This window comes from Phalangium opilio, unplaced genomic scaffold, assembly GCF_054372755.1.
Source record: "Phalangium opilio isolate 3A_F unplaced genomic scaffold, DU_Popi_V2 ptg000032l_1, whole genome shotgun sequence".
Lineage (NCBI taxonomy): Eukaryota > Metazoa > Arthropoda > Arachnida > Opiliones > Phalangiidae > Phalangium > Phalangium opilio.
The window spans coordinates 9190563-9204655 of NW_028324159.1; the positions used below are offsets into that span (position 1 = coordinate 9190563).

At 40.1% G+C, this 14093-nt stretch overlaps 1 protein-coding gene and 1 non-coding gene across 2 annotated transcripts; one reads left to right on the top strand and one right to left on the bottom strand.

Moving 5' to 3' along the window:
- Positions 1–1370: 1370 nt before the first annotated feature.
- On the bottom strand, positions 1371–1443 carry TRNAV-UAC (transfer RNA valine (anticodon UAC)). Its single transcript has one exon. It is a non-coding gene; the product is annotated as a tRNA-Val (tRNA).
- Positions 1444–7266: 5823 nt separating this feature from the next.
- On the top strand, positions 7267–12784 carry LOC149685927 (uncharacterized). The gene is made up of 3 exons (XM_089871076.1): positions 7267–9325; positions 9404–9493; positions 9588–12784. The coding sequence occupies exons 1-3, from the start codon at positions 7267–7269 to the stop codon at positions 12782–12784; spliced, it is 5346 nt and encodes a 1781-aa protein (XP_089727202.1).
- The last annotated feature ends 1309 nt before the right edge of the window (positions 12785–14093 follow it).

Here is a 14093-nt window from a genome sequence, read left to right on the forward strand (position 1 = left end):
CTACGCTTTTTCAAGAACAATTACATTTTCCGAAAACATTCTATCGTGAAATTAATTTATCATGTTGAGGATACAGTATTGAATATTTGAAATGTTCTACTGGATGTCTAAAACAAGCAAGCGAACTTTGGCATAACTCGAATGGAAAATGTAAATATTTGATCGTGGATGCCAAACAAGGGTGTTGCGCGAATTTATACATTTAATTTCGTATATCGAAATGCTACATTTCTATTGTCGCCTCTTTGATGGTAAAGTTGCACTGGAACTTCCTTTTCCGTACTTAAGAATTTCTTGGTCATAACTCAGTCTATGGTAATATTGGCTGAGTGTGTTGCGACGGCTCAGATGACCCATACACTGAAACCACTGGTGATTATAAAATGCCATATATTGGGAAAATAGAGGAAGGGAGGGGGTGTCGGAGTTAAATGTGACCTTCTTGGCATAACTAGTAATGAATGATTTGTTTAACCATATTATTTCCGCGGGAAATGAATATAACAAGTCTGAGAAGTATTTCTGTTTATGTGATCTTTACCCTTTACCACACAGGATAAACTTTGTTGCTTTGTCTTAAGTAGACGACATTCACTCTAAACGACAGTCTTATCAACAACTTAAAACAGATTTAAACTTCTTTTGGTGCAAACTTGAAAATTTGTCAAGCCAGCAACAATTAAAACTATGTCGGTCAAGATGCTCACAAGTTAGTGAGTATCGACACGAAATCCCTTCAAAATAATTAATTTCATGATAAAATGTTTTCGGAAAATGTAATTGTTCTTGAAAAAGCGTAGATATGTAATTTTTTCAATTAATTTAGAGGGACTAGGTCGATTAACAGTAAAATCAGTTGATTGAATTAAATATTGATTAAGGATTGAGTGTATAAAAATAACTAGAAAAAATTTCAATATCTGAAACTTCAGTCAATTGATAAACCTCACACATATCGTTTGTTTTTTCGGCCTTGGTCCAAACCAAGACGTTTTTATATAATATCTGTCGCTTCAGTCTTCATGTAATTAAATTTTGAGTAATTATGTTTTCTTTACCGCTTATTATTATGTCCAATTACGATGGTCAAAACATGTATCTAGCAGGGCCCAAACGTTGCACCTTCCGCGTGTTAGGCGGACGAGATTACCACTACACTACACATACCTGGTAATACTGAGATTCCTAAGAGATCTAGCTTATTATTATGTCCAATCACGATGGTCAAAACATGTATCTACCAGGGCTCGAACCCGGGACCTTCCGCGTGTAAAACGGACGTGATAACCACTACACAATGAATACTTGGTTATTCTGAGTTTTCGAAGAGATCTAGCTTATTATTGTGTCCAATAACGATAGTCAAGTCATGTATCTACCAGGGCTCGAACCTGGGACCTTCCGAGTGTAAAGCGGACGTGATAACCACTACACCATAGATACTTGGTTATTTTGAGTTTTCGAAGAGCTCTAGCATTATTATTATGTCCAATCACGATGGTCGAAACAAGTACTTCTGTAATTAACTAAAATTAACATACTTAGACTTAATTGTTTCTGATTAGACTAGCCGATCGCACACCCTGAATACTTAATTGTTAAATTAAGAGTATTCCGAAAAGTAACTTCGCTCTAGTTTTTCAGTTAGAGGTGGTTAAATATCACGAAAAACCCCATGTTAATCTCCATAGGAAAATTGGTAAAAGCATGTGAATTTTGATTTAACGTTACAAAAGAGTATCAAGTCATATCTACAAGGGCCTACCGGCCCTGTAGAATTTTCTCCCCTTATTTTCATAAAATGTTCATGTATCTAATGGTAACAAATTAACGGTAAAGTTCCTTAATAAGGCTAAAAATTAATAATCAAGTGGATTATTAATAAATTAGGAATATGACACATATTTTTTTGTCGTAAAACTTTAAATATCATTTAGTCTCATTGAACTCTCGTACTACATTTTATTGTCAGTTTCTATTTGCGTATCTAAAAGTTAAAACATTTTCTCCTATTATTTTCATAAAATGTTTATGTATCTTATGGTAACAAGTTAACGGTAAAGGTAATTATTTATAATTTAGTCTTATTAAATGAAAAAATAGCAAATTAATAGCCTTAATTTGCGTTTTTGAAAATTTATAAATTAGTCTTAGTTTAATAGAAAAGTAAAAACTCTGTCGTGATATTATCGAAAGTTCCTTATCCATCAAAATGCAAGAGAGAGCTTACTAAAGACTCAGCCCCTACATAATGGGCTTACCCTCCCTTTAAGATTAAAAGTTAATAATCAAGTGGGTTATGTCACAGTTTATTTTTGGCCCTTAAAATTAGTCTCATTAAAAAAATTGTTTAAACTAAACTTTCTGTTTATTAAATGAATAAATAACTTTCTTACATTTATATTTAAATATATTTCTATTTCAAAATAACTTTCTTACATTTATATTTAAATATATTTCTATTTCAAAATAACTTTCTTACATTTATATTTAAATATATTTCTATTTCAAAATAACTTTCTTACATTTATATTTAAATATATTTCTATTTCAAAATAACTTTCTTACATTTATATTTAAATATATTTCTATTTCAAAATAACTTTCTTACATTTATATTTAAATATATTTCTACTTCATATTAGCAGGAATACATAACAGCTTAGCTAAAGCATTTCTGATATATGTAAATAATGTAACTTTGTAAGCTGACTTTACATTTGGCTTGAATGGCTTCACGTTTGAATTTCCCTTGAAAATTTGAACTATGATCTTATACTGTACGTGCTATTGGTGCCATGTATTATTTTCCATGCTTGGTGTAATTAATAGCGCATGGCCAACATGAATAACCATCTTCCAACGCCGAAAGGTAGTCTTAGGTTGCACAGACTTTCGACGGTAAAACTTGGTAAAACTACCTTGGTAAATTGGTCTCTCTAAAAAAAGGTCGCTAAAACTATCGTGAAGGGCCGTAGATGGCGATTTAGGCCGTACCATAATTTTTTGCAAGAATTGAATAATTTTGGAGCAAGAATACCATAAGCCAGAGTGTGGCGCACTCCTGTAAACCAAGCTTCTGCGCGGCAAAGTTTGAGGGAATACGACACATGTCGGCAATCCTACCCTATAGGTGCCGACTTTCCCGTGTCCGCCGGAGGTGACTTACCCCATTTCCACCTTCCGTCACCTCCCAAGTAAACCTCATTTCCTTCCCTGTTTACACACATACGACCTAGCGGCCCCCGCGTAGGGTCTCACCAGTCTGGGAAATAAGGATATTTTTTAAACTGGTCCTTGGGACCAGTGATCCCCTAGGGACCTAAATAATAAACTCGTCTCCGTAATGGTCCCAGCCTTTGTTCTCCTATAGATTTGCAATTAATAAACTGGTCCCAAGGACCAGTAAGCCCCACTTTTCGAATTAAAAAACTAGTCCGAGCAATTAATAAACTGGTTTTGGACCAGAGGAAGTGTGCTATTTCCCAGACTGGGTCTCACATTCCATCAATTCTTCCTGGAGCACAAAGCCTCATGGCTATACGCTCTAAGTGTGGGTAGTAGGAAAAAGAAGAAGAAGAAAAAAAAGAATACCATAATATGGATTTTCAAATCTGGCAACGCTGCCGATGCCTGGTTTTCTAGTTCGTGTTTATTTCGTTTTCCGTTCTAAGCTTCTGTCTTCGGCGGTGGTCCGTGGAGAGCTACGTTTTGCTTTGTTCATTTCAATTAAGTTCACTTTTTTCCCATTTTGTTTCATTTTAATTTATCTAGATATGACAGTTTCATTTGGCTAGAGTTAGATCAACTTCTGATCGAAGATATAGAAATAAGCTTTTGTAGATTTGTTGTTTTGCATGATCATTAGTACTACTTATGTAAATATCAAACCATTTAACATTATTAGGCCTATTTTGTCCCGTAGCAGTATTCAGAAAGAGGGCTGTGACCCGTGGCAGTATTCAGAAAGAGGGCTGTGACCCGTGGCAGTATTCAGAAAGAGGGCTGTGACCCGTGGCAGTATTCAGAAAAAGGGCTGTGACCCGTGGCAGTATTCAGAAAGAGGGCTGTGACCCGTGGCAGTATTCAGAAAGAGGGCTGTGACCCGTGGCAGTATTCAGAAAGAGGGCTGTGACCCGTGGCAGTATTCAGAAAAAGGGCTGTGACCCGTGGCAGTATTCAGAAAGAGGGCTGTGACCCGTGGCAGTATTCAGAAAGAGGGCTGTGACCCGTGGCAGTATTCAGAAAGAGGGCTGTGACCCGTGGCAGTATTCAGAAAGAGGGCTGTGACCCGTGGCAGTATTCAGAAAGAGGGCTGTGACCCGTAGTATCCAGAAAGAGGGCTGTGACCCGTGGCAGTATTCAGAAAGAGGGCTGTGACCCGTAGTATCCAGAAAGAGGGCTGTGACCCGTGGCAGTATCCAGAAAGAGGGCTGTGACCCGTGGCAGTATCCAGAAAGAGGGCTGTGACCCGTAGTATACAGAAAGAGGGCTGTGACCCGTAGTATCCAGAAAGAGGGCTGTGACCCGTAGTATCCAGAAAGAGGGCTGTGACCCGTGGCAGTATTCAGAAAGAGGGCTGTGACCTGTGGCAGTATTCAGAAAGAGGGCTGTGACCCGTAGTATCCAGAAAGAGGGCTGTGACCCGTGGCAGTATTCAGAAAGAGGGCTGTGACCCGTGGCAGTATCCAGAAAGAGGGCTGTGACCCGTAGTATACAGAAAGAGGGCTGTGACCCGTAGTATCCAGAAAGAGGGCTGTGACCCGTAGTATCCAGAAAGAGGGCTGTGACCCGTAGTATCCAGAAAGAGGGCTGTGACCCGTAGTATCCAGAAAGAGGGCTGTGACCCGTAGTATCCAGAAAGAGGGCTGTGACCCGTAGTATGCAGAAAGACGGCCGTGACCCGTAATATCCCCAAATTAAAGTGTTTGACTATATTGATATCAAAAAGGGATCAAAATTCAAAAGAAAGTCCAAGTGAAAGAATGAAGCGGCTCCGCCAAAACCCAGAGTTTCGAGAAAGAGAAGATGCACGAAGACGGGAAGCTTATGCGTTGAAAAAGCTACGACTATTGGAAATGGCTAAAACCTCAGATTCAGTATCATGTAGCAATATGCCTAAGACAACTAATGCAATTAAAATTGGTGAGAAACGTAAATATCTTGAAATTGCTACATCTGAATTGCAAAGGAATAATTTAACTAGAAAGAAAAGACGTGAAAATCCTGATTACGTTCAACAAGAATTGCAAAGAGATAATCAGAGTAGACAACAAAGGCGGGAAAATCCCGAATACGTTCAACAAGAATTGGAAAGAGATAATCCCCTAGTAGCACATAAGTGTTGGGCCGGCAACCGTTGGGCATGAGTTGGCCAACAGTGTCGGTCCACCACCCTTTTTGGAGTCGAAATGTCCTACTTGGCCCACAATGCGTTTTTGTGTTGGGGATGGCTAAAACCCCACAACAAAAACGGTAACCTTGCCATCTCTTAACCGTTACCTTTTCGGCCTGTTATCCGACCTTTTACCGCCCTTGACCCGTCGCCTTCGCCGCCCCTGACCCGTCGCCTTTGCCGCCCCTGACCCGTCGCCTTCGCCGCCCCTGACCCGTCGCCTTCGCCGCCCCTGACCCGTCGCCTTCGCCGCCCCTGACCCGTCGCCTTCGCCGCCCCTGACCCGTCGCCTTCGCCGCCCCTGACCCGTCGCCTTCGCCGTCCCTGAACCGTCGCCTTCGCCGCCCCTGACCCGTCGCCTTCGCCGCCCCTGACCCGTCGCCTTCGCCGCCCCTGAACCGTCGCCTTCGCCGTCCCTGACCCGTCGCCTTCGCCGCCCCTGACCCGTCGCCTTCGCCGCCCCTGACCCATCAATTCCCTTTTCAGTGTTAATATATTTAAGAACTACATTAAAAAATACACATTATTGAAAACCGCACAATCGAATTTTTATTTTGGCTTTGTTTAATTTTGATGTCTTTATTCATATTCATCTTCATTATCAGCTGCCTGAGCTTTACGTTCTGTGGCACCTTTATCCCTCCTAGCCCGATCACCATCTCTGTCACCAGACCTTCTTATCCATTTTTTAATCACATCTTCGACCTCCAGTTCCTTACTGTTCTTTATGTTTTTTAACACAGCGCCTATTTAATAAACGATTAACATGACGCGTGATAAAATATTCAATCAAACTTTTGATTATATATATGTTACCAATGATAACTCTTTTCGTGTTGAGATTCTGGAAAGCATTTTTTCCGTTTGCTCCAATCCAGTTAAATTTGAGAATTAGATTATGGGAAAAACTCTTGTGAGAATTGTACGGCAACACTGCGCTACTTTCTTTCCACCAAATGATGCAAACTTATTGGTCAAAAATTCATGGAATGAAATATTTACAATAGCACCTCGAACCAGTTATGACCCACATGGGGTAAAAATATGCTTTAGTGTGAAATACACTTAAAAACTTACAGTTTTAATCCTAATGTCAGCAGATTCTAAAAGTTCTTCTAGGCGCTCAAGGTCTTCAACTGATTTTAAAGGTAAATTAGGAAAGCCATCAATTTGGAATTCGTCCGAATCAGTTTGCTGGCGACTGGAGCCAGTTAGAGCTTGAACTAGCTTGCTTAGTACATCTAACTTTGTATTGGCGTCAGCTAGCATTAACAACACTGACTTTTGAAAGGCTTGTTAAATATATTGAGAAAATAAATGGAAAAAACGCGCTTAACTCTTTTCATTTTAAGTATACCTTTAAAATCTTTACCTATGGGATCTGTCAATGTTGAAAAATGGGCAATGAAGCTATTTTAAGAAAAGGGTCGCCAATTACTTGGAAGCTTCTTTCGGCTATTTCTTATCAGTTATATCAGCATGGGAAATTTTGGGTAAAGTCTTGTAAAGGCAATGGTTTCCGTCTACATGGCGCCAGAAACTATTGCCTATTGTAAAGCCCTCACCTGAAAGGCGAGCGAGCTTCTTGTAAAATCAGAACTGTTTGAAACTTTCTCCTGGACGGACCCAAAAGGTCATTTTGGAAAATAAAGTATTTCTTTTTGTTGTCGTTATGCACTTGCAATTTCTTGAAAGATAGAAATTTGGACTCTGTTTTGAAGTAAAGGACTTGGAATAGTCAATGCAAACGCAAACTAGCTCTTGTTTCAGTCCGAGAGTTAGAGCAAAAATTCAACGGCTCTCCCAGAGTTATAACATGGTGTACGAAACCCGGGATTGACTTTAAATAATCGGTAATCCTTGGCTTTAAAATGGATAATGACGAAAACTCAACGAGTGCAAGCGGCACGGGTAATGCTACTCACGCCAGTAGCAATGGACAAAACGCCAAAAAGGCGGCGGCTTTTAAACTCGTGAAATCAGCGAGGAAGAGCATTCGAACGGCAGCAACAAACCGAATTAAGTCGGCGGAAGCTTTATTAGCAATACCAGAAACGGAGGTAGAAGATTTGGAGGATGCATTGGAGGCTTTAAATCAAAAGGAGGATGATCTAACTCAAATCGGCGCAAAGGTGGAAGCCCTCATTGAGGACGAAGCGGAAATGGAAAAAGAAACAGCAGACGCTATCGCCTATAAAGAAAGGCTACTGGATACGAAACAATCCTTAACTAGGAGGATTAAGAAGGCTACAAGGACACCAGCAGGGTCAGCGTGTGGATCGTTTTCAACAATCGTCAGTCCGACCGCGGTACCATCAAACGCGAACGTCGCGTATCAACAGGAAGTCAGACTGCCACAGTTGATTATCCCAACCTATGACGGAACATATGAAAATTGGAACAATTTTTGGGGACGTTTCGAAGCTACAGTAGGTTCTAACCAACGGTTATCAAAGGTAGAAAAGTTTATTTACCTTTCCTCGTATCTAGTAGGCGACGCGCTTCAAACAATAGATGGCTTGACACAATCAGGCGCGTCGTACGATGAGGCTGTTAGGTTGTTAAAAAGAAGGTTCGAAAAATCGGGATATAGTGTTAATTATCATATGAAGAAATTATACAATCTTGAGCCTGTGGAAGATGTGGGTAATCTGAGATCATTGCGTAACTTGTTAGACACATGTGAAATTAGTTTAAGGAGTCTCGAAATTCTAGGGTTTAACGTGAAAGACAAAGCTTCCATTGTTTGTCCTGCCATTATGGCGAGTCTGCCGAGCGAGATTAGGACAGATTATTGCATAAAATATAGGTCTTCGGCTAATAATGTTAATTGGGATATTCAGGAACTGGTTGATTTCATCCGAGATCAAATTGAAAGTAGGGAAATGGCTGAATTTCTGGGTGCCGGGCCGGGGAAAAGCGCGTGCAAAACTAAGCAAGGTAAAAAAGAGGATGAAAAACCTCGAGTTAGTGTTAATTCGGATAGAAACAAGCATAACGTTACGGCAAGGGCTTTCACAGCAAAGGTCAGTAATAATCCGGAAGTTATGTTCTGCGCTTTTTGTAACGCTGACACTCATAAGTCAGTAAACTGCAATAATCATTCATTGGAAAGAAAAAGGGAAATTCTCGCGGAAACATTTAGGTGCTATATTTGCCTTCGCTCAGGACACGGGGTTAAACATTGTAGGTCCAAGTTTAAAAGCTGTAAAGGGTGCCACAGGCGGCATAATTACGCGATATGCCACAAAAATGAGGTGAATTCTAAAAACGTCGAGAATGGGTCGGAAAACGATGAAAATAAAAATACACACGCTAAAGAAATTGTCCAAGTCAATTCGGCAGCGGCAAGGGTTGGTAGCGTGGGGGATAGAAAAGTCTTACTGCAAACTGCGGTTGGTATTCTAAAGAACCCGACACATTCGCAGCAGGGGGCGAAAATACGATGTTTCTTGGATGGGGGGAGCGAGGCGACTTTTATAAGAGAGGAGTTGTCCAGAAAGTTAGGGCTTCCAATTGTTGGCGAACAAAACCTACAAATATTTAGTTGTGGGAACGAAGAGCCCAGAGAGACTAAAGCAAAAATGGTAAAATTAAGGCTTGAAAATAGAGACAATAAAAACGAGTTTTCAGACATAGTGGCTATAGAGTTACCGTTCATCTGCTACGAGGCGGTTGGCAGTGCTAACTCATTGCGTGATTTAGAAATAATAATGGAATCAAAGGGATTAAAAATGGCGGAAGATACCAAAAGTATCGAAAACTCAAACACGCAATGTGATCTTTTGATTGGCGCTGATCACTATTGGGATGTAGCCATAGAAAATTTTGAAAGATTGTCTTCAAATTTAATGGCCCAACAAACTAAGCTGGGTTGGACTATTCAGGGGCCAACAGATATGGTAGTCAAACGGGGTGGAAACGGAACAGGTAAATCCGTAAAAACAATGTTGGTTAGAGTAGGTCAAAAACAGGTGCACCAAACCTTGGAAAATTTTTGGAACTTAGAAAGTTTGGGCATAACTGAAAAGGAAAGTCTGGACATCTCGGATGAGGTGACGCTAAACAACTTTTTTGACACAGTTAAAATGGAAGATGGTAGGTACTGCGTTAATTTCCCCTGGTTGGTGACAAAAGAAACCCTACCTGACAATTTCGCGGTTGCGTCAAAAAGAATGCAAGGGTTAATTAGAAAATGCGGTTGCGTCAAAAAGAATGCAAGGGTTAATTAGAAAATTTGAAGGTAAACCCAAATTTTATGAGGAATACAAGGGTATCATAGCAGATCAATTGGAAAACGGCGTCATTGAGGAGGTCCCTAAAAATGAATTAGGCGCATCAAAACCTGGGACATACTATCTTCCACATCAAGGGGTGGTTAGGGAAAATGTGGAAACCACAAAATTAAGGGTTGTTTATGACGCGAGCTCACACGCCTACAATGCTCCATCACTTAACGATTGTTTAGCACAGGGGCCCAATCTATATCCGGATCTTCTTCTCCTCCTATTGAGGTTTAGGAAGCACAAAATTGCAATGGTAGCGGATATAGAGAAGGCTTTCCTTCAAATTAAATTGGATGATCAAGAAAAGGATTCCACCAGATTCTTATGGGTGCGAGAAAAGGACGGGGAAATTAGTCATTCGGACTTTACAACCATGAGACTAACGCGGGTACCTTTCGGCGTAAAGAGTAGTCCGTTCTTGCTAGCATGCACAATAAAGCATCATCTAAAGGTGAGCGACGGGGTGGACAAAAGAGTCAAAGAGAGATTAGATCAAGATTTGTACGTCGACGACCTGGGGACTGGAGCGGACGAAGTAGACGAGGCATTCGAGATATCGGTAGGCGCGGCAGAAACCATGCAAAGGGCGGGTATGAAATTTAGAAAGTGGGGTTCCAACAGTCAAGAATTGATATCGAAGTGGAATGAATACGAGGGAGGCTTGTTTGAAAAGGGGATCATGCAAAAAGAGACCAAAGTCTTGGGTATTAAATGGGAACCGCTATCAGACTGTTTCAAGTATGACCTGAACAGCATAATTTCCTATAGCAAGGAAGTTAAAAACACTAAACGTCATATGTTAAGCTTGATCTCTCAGATCTTCGATCCAATGGGTCTCATTTCACCCTTTGTGATTAGGGGTAAAATGCTATTTCAAAAGCTGTGGCTGCAAAGAGAAAAAATCGGGTGGGACTCCGAAACCCCAGCCGATATAAGCGAACAATTCTTGAGTTGGTGTTCGGAATTGCCCGTTCTGAACGATGTCAAAATTGCCAGAAATTACTTTTGGGAAACTGATGGAAAATTAAAACGATTAGAATTGCACTGTTTTTGCGATTCTAGTCTGAAAGGGTACGCGGCAGCAGTCTACGTCAAATATGAAACGGAGAACAATCAGGTGGGGGCGGCGTTGGTGGTCTCTAAAACTAGGATTGCGCCGATAAAAAATTCAGGAAATGACAAGGATCAAAGTCAAACAATTCCTAGACTGGAGTTGATGGGATGTTTAATAGGGGCGAGATTAACGAATTATATTAGGGAAACATTTCAAGATAAATTGGATCGCCTATTTTTCTGGACAGACTCAACCATCGCACTGGGGTGGATAACGAGCGCGGCTAAGAGTTGGAAACCTTTCGTCTCCAACAGGGTTCAAGAGATTCAAAATTTAACGAAAGGGGGAGTATGGGGTCATTGTCCGGGGACTGAAAACCCGGCTGATCTTCCAACAAGGGGTATGGCAGCGCAGGACCTGTTAAAAAGCGAACTTTGGTGGTCGGGCCCAAAATGGTTGAAACAAACTGAAGAATACTGGCCTAAATCAATTCCAGAAACAAATCTGGAAGTGGTTTCCTACGAAAGGCGAAAATTAATTCTTGGGGTTAGTGTTAAGCAAAAAATTGGCATTCAACACATATTGGATTTGAACAGGCACAATTCGTTAGATAAGATTTTGCGCATTACTGCGTACGTATTCCGATTCATTAATAGAAATAAAAAGATAGGGCCAATTAGCGCGGTGGAAATGTTGCACGCGGAATTGACTTGGGTAAGAGACATTCAATCGGAGGAATATGAAGAGGAGCTAAGATCCTTAAAAAAGGGGGAAGAAATTGAGCATTCCTCTAAAATCGCTCAGTTAAGTCCGATGTTAATAGACGGAATTATTTGTGTTGGGGGGAGGATCGAGAGTTCTAATTTACGTTTCGAAGAGAAGCACCCCATTATTCTCAGTAAAAATCTTCATTTTTCTAAGCTATTAATGATGAGGAGTCACGAGCAGGTATTGCATGGAGGTATCAATGATACTATAACTCAAAACAGGGAAAGGTATTGGATTCCCGCAAACAAGCAATTGGCAAGGAAAGTGGTTAAAAATTGCATAAAATGTAGAAAAACTACAGTGAAACAAGCGGATAGGCCAACGGCATCCTTGCCGTCAGATAGGATAGATGAATCCCCACCGTTCGCGAAAATGGGAATAGATTTTGCGGGACCTTTGTTTGTGAAAGACGGAAACCTTAACAATAAAAAGGTATACATTTGTTTGGCAACATGTGCGGTTACCCGGGCGGTCCATTTGGAGTTGGTCCCTTCCCTTAGCACGGATGAATTCATCTTAGCCCTGAGAAGGATAATTTCGCGGAGGGGGTTACCATCAGTCATATATACTGATAACGCGAAAACATTCAAAAAAGCCAACACTGATTTGTGCAATATCTGGAGAAATCTTAAAGAGCGGGAGCTACAGGAATTTTTTGGTAATAAGGGAATTCAATGGAAGTTTATCGTTGAAAGGGCACCCTGGCATGGAGGGTGGTGGGAGCGACTTGTTCGCACCACCAAAACTGCATTAAGAAAAATCTTAGGTCAGGCTAATTTCAACTATACGGAATTAGAAACCTCTATTTTGGAGGTTGAGGCCTTGATAAATAGCAGGCCTATAACATATATTTACAATGATCCGGAAGAGCCTACCCCGCTTTCACCGGCTGAATTCCTAATAGGGCAAAGGTTAAATTCTTTGCCACCTTTAAAATTGGAAAATAAAAACGTACCAACTACGCGTATGGAATTAACAAAACGGTTAAAATATCGGGAAAATGTTCTAAATAAAACATGGAAGCGTTGGCGGCACGATTATATGATGGAACTAAAATCCGCGCACCATTCAAAATTAGCAAAGAACGATGTTCAATTTAAAATTGGTGATGTTGTGTTAATCCAAGAAGATAAGTTACCACGACATATGTGGAAAATTGGTGTAATACGCGAAGTGATCGATGGTCGCGACGGTCGGAATAGAATGTGCGTGGTGAAAACAAAAAATGAACAATTAATTCGAAGGGCGGTACAACATTTATGTAATTTGGAATTAAACTAAAGCGCGTTAAATAATAATAACCGGGTATTACCGGGGGAGTGTTAAATATATTGAGAAAATAAATGGAGAAAACGCGCTTAACTCTTTTCATTTTAAGTATACCTACCTAATCTTTACCTATGGGATCTGTCAATGTTGAAAAATGGGCAATGAAGCTATTTTAAGAAAAGGGTCGCCAATTACTTGGAAGCTTCTTTCGGCTATTTCTTATCAGTTATATCAGCATGGGAAATTTTGGGTAAAGTCTTGTAAAGGCAATGGTTTCCGTCTACATGGCGCCAGAAACTATTGCCTATTGTAAAGCCCTCACCTGAAAGGCGAGCGAGCTTCTTGTAAAATCAGAACTGTTTGAAACTTTCTCCTGGACGGACCCAAAAGGTCATTTTGGAAAATAAAGTATTTCTTTTTGTTGTCGTTATGCACTTGCAATTTCTTGAAAGATAGAAATTTGGACTCTGTTTTGAAGTAAAGGACTTGGAATAGTCAATACAAACGCAAACTAGCTCTTGTTTCAGTCCGAGAGTTAGAGCAAAAATTCAACGGCTCTCCCAGAGTTATAACAAGGCTTCAGTTTCTAAGGCAATAGACCAACAATTTAGTTTCAATAACAATTAAATTTAATTATATAGTAAATTAATACTCACATTCATTTTGACTAGACGCAATTTTTGAGCGGCCACTAAACATTGACCTAAAACCATTGTTCGTTGGTTTGCTAAGAGCTAAAAATAACTTCTGTTACGTTTATGCTTTCTGGGTATTCTGTAATATAACTATATTACTGAATGCTGAAATTAAACTTACAAACAGAATATTGTAACATCTTGGGAGCAGTTTTGTGGAAGAGCAGGTGCAATCTTAGAGTTACAACTTAAATTTGATCTGGCCTCCTCGTTACTGTTTTTGAAAGTGGTTAAAATGGCCATTTTTTGAACATTTATACATTTGAAGATACATTAAATTTCGAAACTTACCAACTGAATTCATAAACCCCTTGGAGCACATTGGTGAAAGACTAGGTACATTGTTTGAGTTTCCATTAATCATAAGTCTGGCTTCGTTAACAACGTTGTAACCCTCGGTATGAAATAACCAAACTAAGAGGGGAAACTCCCGAGGGCCATAAAAAGAAATAAAGACAACTTACTTTAATAATCCAAAACTTAGAAGACTAATCTTCCAAGACTTTATTAATACAAAAGTAAACGGGATAATCCCAACTTAAACGTACACTTTACCGTTTATCAAAATAAAAAGTCAACAACTCCGTCCGAGATCTCACTAGAGACTGACTAACTAAAAATCACAG